The sequence below is a fragment of the Squalius cephalus genome (genome assembly GCF_949319135.1).
Source record: "Squalius cephalus genome assembly, chromosome: 2".
Lineage (NCBI taxonomy): Eukaryota > Metazoa > Chordata > Actinopteri > Cypriniformes > Leuciscidae > Squalius > Squalius cephalus.
The window spans coordinates 64,014,145-64,022,899 of record NC_137123.1 but is presented as its reverse complement, the minus strand read 5'-3'; the positions used below and the strand labels follow the sequence as shown (position 1 = coordinate 64,022,899).

Below are 8,755 nucleotides of genomic sequence, written 5' to 3'. Positions count from 1 at the left end.
GGGTCACGCTGTTCGAGTTCATCGCCGCTAAAGGACCGTTCAGGACTCGAGGAGAGAAGGTGCTCTTCAACATTCATTCTTTTTTCTTTTTTTTTAACATATATTTTTTACATATTTTTATTGAATTTTACAACACATTTAACAAACATACATAATAACATACACTTAAGTACAAACATAACTTACTCAAATCTCTCCCCCTCCACAATAACCCTGGCAGTCGGTAAAAAATAAATAAAAATTATATATATATAAAAATAAAAAACATCCTTAAACATACAGCGCTTTATACCATACACTCTTTTAAGCATTGTGCATATACTATGACTCCACACATCTGTATCCTCTTCAATATCTCCATCTTTAACAAATTCCATGAACATCTCCCAAATTTCGTTCCAAACTGGCCAAACTGGATTCCATTCATTCTTTATCACAATATGTTTATGCATTTGATGCATTTGATATGCATTCCCTATAGAATGAATAACTTGAATGCAATGTAAGTCACTTCATTTCGACTTTAAATGTAAATGCAGTAACCCCGGGATCATGTGATGCAGGCGCTTGGTGACAGCGCCACCTGTGTGTCAGTGAGAGTTAAAGTCTCTGATGAACATGACAGTTCTGTTGTCCCACACTCGTGTATCAGCCGCTGTTCTTCTCCATGTTTGATTGTTTGCTCAGGTGGAGAATAAAGAGGTGAAGAAGCGGATCCTGAACGACCCCGTGACCTTCCCGGAGAAGTTCAGCGAGAACGCCAAGTCCATCTGTGACGGGTTACTGGCTAAAGAAGTGGACAAGAGACTGGGCTTCAAGAACGGCTCGTGTGACGAACTGCGCGCTCATCCGTTCTTCAGCGAAATCAACTGGAGGAAACTCGACGCAGGTGCGGATCTGAATCAGTACCAGTTCATAAAGAGTTATGAGTACCAGTTTCTGAAAGAGTCTCTTCTGCTCACCAAAGCTGTGCTTATTTGATAAAAAATACAGTGAAATATTATTCCAAAGTAAATCATCTGTTTTCTATATGAATATATAGTAAAGTGTAATTTATTCCTGTGATCAAAGCTGAATGTTCAGCATCATTACTCCAGTCTTCAGTGTCACATGATCCTTCAGAAATCACTCTAATATGTTGATTTGATGCTCAAGAAACATTTATGATTATTATCAGTGTTGAAAACAGTTCATATTCTTGTGGAAACCGTCATACGTTTTATTTTTCTGGATTCTTTGATAAATAGAAAGTTCAAAAGAACATAATTTATTTGAAATAGAATCTTTTGTGACATTATAAATGTCACTTTTTATCAATTTAATGCGTCCTTGATGAATAAAAGTATTTATTTCAAAAACAATAAAATCTTACTGACCCCAAATCAGGGTTTACACAAAAATATGAACTGTTATCAACACTGATAATAATCATAAATGTTTTCTGAGCATCAAATCATAATATTAGAGTGATTTCTGAAGGATCATGTGACACTGAAGACTGGAGTAATGATGCTGTAAATTCAGCTTTGATCACAGGATATAAATTACACTTTACTATATATTCACATAGAGAACAGCTGATTTACATTGGAATAATATTTTACTGTTTTACTGTATCAAATAAATGCGGCTTTGGTGAGCAGAATCATAATAATTCCAAACACTAATGTTTGTCCATTAGGGCCGGTTGCATAAACTGCTAAGACTAGTCTTACAAGACATACATTTGTTTTTCTTTAAAACCGTTCATAACTTTTTTAAATCAGTTACATAAAAACGTAGATTGGCTAAATCTGATACTTAAAAGTAAGACTGGTTGCCCCTTGACTAACTGTTAGTGGCTCATACTAGATCTTCAGACACTGTCTTAACATAATAGGTGTGTCCCAAATCACATACTTGTGCACTATTCTATGCCATTTTGTTGTATAAATAGTGCGAGTAGTGCGTTCACACTGAAAATTCCCCCCAAAAAAGTGCACTTTAAGTACCCGGATGATGCACTTATTTAACTGAAAAAACGTTGTGGAACGTTGGACACTTCATGCACTCGACTGTCGCAGCTTTAATTACGTAGCAGAGGGGGAGGGGCTATCAGACTCCGATGTTGAAAGACAAAATAAACGCATTAAGTTCATATACTACACGGTTGAGTATATAGTGTATAAGTGCATAGTGCATAAGTAAATAGTGCATAAGTACATAGTGTATAAGTGCATAGTTCATAAGTACATAGTGCATAGTGCAAAAGTGCATAGGGCATAAGTACATAGTGCATAGTGCATAAGTACATAGTGCATAAGTACATAGTGCATAAGTGCATAGTGCAAAAGTGTATAGAGCATAAGTGCATAGTGCATAAGTACATAGTGCATAAGTACATAGTGCACATAGTGCATAAGTACATAGTGCATAAGTACATAGTGCATAAGTACATAGTGCAAAAGTACATAGTGCATAAGTGCATAGTGCAAAAGTGTATAGAGCATAAGTGCATAAGTACATAGTGCATAAGTACATAGTGCATAAGTGCATAGTGCATAAGTACATAGTGCATAAGTGCATAGTGCAAAAGTGTATAGAGCATAAGTACATAGTGCAAAATTGCATAGTGCATAAGTACATAGTGCATAACTGTATAGTGCAAAAGTGCACAGTGCATAAGTGCATAGTGCAAAAGTGCATAGTGCAAAAGTGCATAAGTACATAGTGCATAAGTACATAGTGCATAAGTGCATATTGCATAAGTGTATAGTGCAAAAGTGCATAGAGCATAAGTGCATATTGCATAAGTGCATAGAGCATTAGTGCATAAGTACATAGTGCATAAGTGCATATTGCATAAGTGAATAGTGCATAAGTACATAGTGCATAAGTGAATAGTGCATAAGGGCATAGTGCATAAGTGCATAGTGCATAAGTACATAGTGCATAAGTACATAGTGCATAAGTGCATAGTGCATAAGTGCATAGTGCAAAAGTGTATAGAGCATAAGTGCATAGTGCATAAGTGCATAGTGCATAAGTACATAGTGCAAAATTGCATAGTGCATAAGTGTATAGTGCAAAAGTGCATAGAGCATAAGTGCATAAGTGCATAAGTGCATAGTAAATAGTGCATAGTAAATAGTGCATAAGTGCATAGTGAATAAGTACATAGTGCATAAGTGAATAGTGCATAAGGGCATAGTGCAAAGTACATAGTGCATATGTACATAGTGCATAAGTGAATAGTGCATAAGTGCATAGTAAATAGTGCATAAGTGCATAGTGAATAAGTACATAGTGCATAAGTGAATAGTGCATAAGGGCATAGTGCAAAGTACATAGTGCATATGTACATAGTGCATAAGTGAATAGTGCATAAGGGCATAGTGCAAAAGTGTATAGAGCATAAGTGCATAGTGCAAAGTACATAGTGCATAAGTACATAGTGCATAAGTGAATAGTGCATAAGGGCATAGTGCAAAAGTGTATAGAGCATAAGGGCATAGTGCAAAGTACATAGTGCATAAGTACATAGTGCATAAGTGAATAGTGCATAAGGGCATAGTGCAAAGTACATAGTGCATAAGTACATAGTGCATAAGTGCATAGTGCATAAGTGCATAGTGCAAAAGTGTATAGAGCATAAGTGCATAGTGCATAAGTACATAGTGCATAAGTGCATAGTGCAAATGTGTATAGAGCATAAGTGCATAGTGCAAAGTACATAGTGCATAAGTACATAGTGCATAAGTACATAGTGCATAAGTGCATAGTGCATAAGTGCATAGTGCATAAGTGCATAGTGCATAAGTGCATAAGTGCATAGTGCAAAATTGCATAGTGCATAAGTACATAGTGCATAAGTGTATAGTGCAAAAGTGCATAGAGCATAAGTGCATAGAGCATAAGTGCATAAGTGCATAGTGCATAAGTGCATAGTGCATAAGTGCATAAGTACATAGTGCATAAGTACATAGTGCATAAGTGCATAGAGCATAAGTGCATAGTGCATAAGTACATAGTGCATAAGTGCATAGTGCATAAGTGCATAGTGCATAAGTGCATAGTGCATAAGTGCATAGTGCATAAGTACATAGTGCAAAATTGCATAGTGCATAAGTACATAGTGCATAAGTGTATAGTGCAAAAGTGCATAGAGCATAAGTGCATAGAGCATAAGTGCATAAGTGCATAGTGCATAAGTGCATAGTGCATAAGTGAATAGTGCATAAGGGCGTAGTGCATAAGTGCATAGTGTATGTTCATATTGCATAAGATCATAGTACATATAGTGTAAAAGTGCATAGTGCATAAGTACATAGTGCAAAAGTGCATAGTGCATAAGTGCATAGTGTATGTTCATAGTGCATAAGTTCATAGTACATAGTGCATAAGATCATAGTACATATAGTGCATAAGTGTATAGTGCGTCATTTGGGACACAGCTAAAGGCGATGTTTATGCAACTGGCCCTCTAGTCATGTGATGCACTAACGCCACACTGTTTCGCTACAGGGATTCTTCCTCCTCCGTTCGTCCCGGATTCGAAGACGGTTTACGCCAAAGATCTGGACGACGTGGGCGCGTTCTCCACGGTGAAGGGGGTCGGCCTGGAGGACGACGACAAGAACTTCTTCGACGAGTTTGCGTCGGGAAACATCTCGATCCCGTGGCAGGAGGAGATGATCGAGACCGGCATATTCGGCGAGCTGAACGTGTGGGGTCCGAACGGGACGGTGCCGAACGACCTGCGCCGAGAGTCCATCCTGGAGCAGCCGCCCAAATCATCCACCTGCAGCGTCTCATAATCACACACACACACACACACACACCACCTGCAGCGTCTCATAATCACACACACACACACACACACCACCTGCAGCGTCTCATAATCACACACACACACACACACACACACACACACACACACACCACCTGCAGCGTCTCATAATCACACACACACCACCTGCAGCGTCTCATAATCACACACACACACACACACACACACACTCCAGCTTCTCATAATCACACACACACACACACACACACACACACACTCCAGCTTCTCATAATCACACACACACACACACACACACACACACTCCAGTGTCTCATAACCACAAACACACTCCACCTGCAGCGTCTCATAATCACACACACACTCTTTAGCTTCTCATAATCACACACACACACACACACACACTTTTTAAACAGAGCCGAGTATCTGAGAATAAGGAGGGAAATGCTTTAGCTCAGTGAGTAATAACACCTGTACGTGACATTATCACGCGCTGTGATCTACTGTACGAGTGATGCTGATGTTGATCTACTGTACGAGTGATGCTGATGTTGATCTACTGTACGAGTGATGCCGACATTGATCTACTGTACGAGTGATGCTGTTCTGTGATCCGAAGCGCGAGAATGTGTATATTTGTGTTTACAATCAATTACATGTGAGAGTATAGACCTTCGTTCAGCAGAATATTGCAACAGTGCAGTGAATAATTCAGTGCTTTTCTAATCGATTTCATGCTTTGAAACCTTTCTCCCTGAACTGGTCTTAGTGGATCATTCTAATTGCTTTAATTAATGCCTTGATTGATTGTGATTGTGTTTTATGAGACCGGTCGTCTCGTAGTGTCGGCCCGTCATCTGGGCCGCGTTTGATCCGCATGAACCGGATCTGAGCCGGATGTGGACCGGATCTGAGCCGGATGTGGGCCGACACTATGTTCCCGTCTGGGACTGTTGAAGCATGAACACACTGACGCTTCTGTTCTGTGCATGAATCGCTTCTTAAGTGCCCTAGCGAAGACATCAGTAGACTTTCTGGAAACCCGATTCTTATTCATGTAAAAAGCTGTAAATGTCTATAGGTTGCATTGATTATTGAAGTACTTCTGAATAATATGATAGTTGTCATAATTATGATTTCAAATAAATGTTTTACCATAAATACACCTCTGGCGACTCTGTGCTTTATCTGTTGACACAGTACACACACTACACACACTTTTCCATGCATCTGTCAATTTTGGGCTTTTTGGCTGTTCAAAAAGTGTTTTTTCAGACTAGAGGAAAAAAACATCCAAAATACACTTTTATCTCTATCTTTTAGAGCACTTTATCTATTTTTGGGGTTTGTTTATATATACTTTTCCTGATTTTATGCAACATTTTATTGCTACATTTTTTTGATTATTTATTTTTGGATGTTGAATGTATTTTCTGATTTGCGATAAATAGAGATATCCAAAATTCCCTCTGTAAAAACCTGTGACTCTAATAAATTAAACAAGAATTTGAACCATTTCTTTGTTGTAGAAATGTATGCATATTTAATTGGAAAACGCGTCATTTGCATATTCAAACATCACATTAGAAAAAAATGTAATACAAAAAATGTTTGCAAACAACGTCTTAAAAACATTTTACATTCAGAAATAACGTTTCCATAACTGAACGGGAACGTTATAGCGAAAGAATTTTAGAACATATTTTTGTTAGGCGGGATATTGGAGTTTAGTTGATTATCCCGGGGCTAGTTGTCACACTTTTTACTCCAGTGTATATTTCCTAGGTGGTTTTATTTTTAAAAGTCAGTTTCTGTATAGACACAAACCTGTCTTAAATTTAAAAAAGGCTTTGAACATTTCAACACTTATACTATCCCCCAAAAGTTCATTTAACACATTTAGCACGAGCTCCGCTGTTTATTGACACTGATTTGAGAAAATACTGCATTAAAATACCATATTCAGAATGTTTTATGATATACTTAAGCAGTAAAACACTTCTGAAAACAAACAACAAAAAATTAAAAAGATGACATTCAAAAGTATTAAAACAATGAAAAGTAATTAATAAATTGTATAAAATTACACAACGTTCCACGACTGTGTAAAAGTAACACATGGGCGGAGTCTCGCTCCTACATTCCACAGGAAACTCAACTTTGTCATTGATCCGCGCATGCGCACAGATCGTCCAATGGAAAAAGTCGGTTAAAATTTCAAATCCGCTCGCTCAGTCAGTCAGTGTAGTCGGTGTAGTCAGTTAACGTTAGTTTGCTTTGAGTAACTAGTGCTGCGGTTTGTCGTTGGATGGAGTAAAAATGACTGAAGAATCGGCGGTGAAAGTTTGTGTAAGGGTTAGACCCCTTATTAAAAGGTAAGAAAATATCAATATTTACATAATGGAGGTGAATTTGACTTCGAAAACAGTCTAACGTTAGAGGTAGGCTATTGCTGAGGGATTCACTGCGGATGAGTAAACAGTCATTAGCTAATGACGAAATCATAAATCAGTACCAAAGGCTGTTTTTGTTGTATAATTTTTCTGAGGTAAACCTTTTCTAAAAACTAATTATGAATAATTAATTAATAATATATCTACATATGTCGCTGGTTTACCAGTGGCCAGACTGTGTCTTAGGAACTAACCCATGGAAGCTTGTGTCCGCCACTGAATAAAACATTTTAAAAGATAATTGCAACTTTTTATCTTTCAATTGAGAGTTTGTATCTCGCAATTTTGATTTATTTCAAAATTGTAAGATTATAAAGTCCAATTCTGAGTAAAACAAAAAAGACACACAATTGTGAATTTATATCACGCAATTGTGAGAAAAAATAGTCCCAATTAACGTTACCCTTTTTTATTGGCGGAAACAAGCTTCAATATTAATCTGACTAACTAGCTGGTAATCATAGGTTCAAATTATACAGTACTAACCTTATATGCTTTATGTATCTGACATAAAGTTATGACCAGTCTTAAAGGAATAGTTCACATCAAAATGAAAATAATGTCATCATTTACTCGTCCTCGAGTTGTTCCAAACCTGTATGAATGTCTGTCTTCTGCTGAACACAAATAAGATATTTTGAAGAATGTATATTACCAAATAGTTGATGTAACGTTACCTCATTTACTTCCATAGTATATTTATTTTTTTGTACTATGGAAGTCAATGGGGTCCATCAACTGTTTGGTTACAAGGTTTTACAACGAGCGACAGTCTGTCAGTCTCCATACGGCTCGTTTATTCCATGTTTAAAGTCGATTTTCAGTGTTTCGACATCAATGTGCTGATAATCCTGATGTTTTCAGGGAGCAGTCTGACACTTCAGACCCAGTGAAAGTCTGTTGGAGATCAGATAGACAAGCTATCCATCAGCTTGATGAGGATGGGGCTCCATCCAAGAGCTTCAGCTTCGGTGAGTTGAGCTTCAGTGGATCTTCCCCAGTGTGTGTGTGTGTGTTCTGACCCTGGTGTGTTTCAGACCGAGTGTTCAGCGCTCAGGAGACCACCGCTCAGCTCTACCAGGACATCGCCAAGCCGCTGGTCGTGTCTGCAGTCGAAGGCTATAACGGTGAGGCCGGAACATCCATCCTGTAGTTCATCACACAGCCAATCAGATTGGCTGAACCCTCTGGACTTACAGTAGTTCACTTCAGAATTAAAATGTCCTGATAATTTACTCTCCCCCACGTCATCCAAGATATTTTTGAGGAAAACATTCCAGGATTTTTCTCCATATAGTGACTTCAACGGGTCGAAGGTTCAAATGTGAGTTTCAGTGCAGCTTCAAAGTCTCGACACGATCCAGCCGAGGAATAAGAGTCTGATCTAGACAAACCAGCGGACATTTTAGAACAAAATAAACACTTTCATAACCACAAATCATAGACTGTAAAAAATATGGACAAAGCATCTGTGACGTCACCCATAGACTTTCTCAAGAACGGTTTTGAAGCCGTT

The 8,755-nt window shown here is 38.1% G+C and overlaps 2 protein-coding genes across 3 annotated transcripts in view; both read left to right on the top strand.

Moving 5' to 3' along the window:
* The window catches only part of grk1a (G protein-coupled receptor kinase 1 a), a 14,735-nt gene extending 8,791 nt beyond the window's left edge, over positions 1–5,944 (top strand). The window contains exons 6-8 of the mRNA XM_079896232.1: positions 1–59; positions 688–889; positions 4,504–5,944. The exon at positions 1–59 is cut by the window's left edge and continues 66 nt beyond it. Of these exons, the coding sequence (XP_079752358.1) occupies positions 1–59; positions 688–889; positions 4,504–4,796 (554 nt within the window). The 3' untranslated portion in view covers positions 4,797–5,944. The remainder of the gene's footprint in view (positions 60–687; positions 890–4,503) is intronic.
* Positions 5,945–6,954: 1,010 nt separating this feature from the next.
* cenpe (centromere protein E) overlaps positions 6,955–8,755 on the top strand; it is a 45,111-nt gene continuing 43,310 nt past the window's right edge. For both annotated transcript variants that reach the window (XM_079896133.1, XM_079896132.1), the window contains exons 1-3: positions 6,955–7,161; positions 8,104–8,210; positions 8,277–8,366. In XM_079896133.1, the coding sequence (XP_079752259.1) occupies positions 7,106–7,161; positions 8,104–8,210; positions 8,277–8,366 (253 nt within the window). In that variant the 5' untranslated portion in view covers positions 6,955–7,105. The remainder of the gene's footprint in view (positions 7,162–8,103; positions 8,211–8,276; positions 8,367–8,755) is intronic.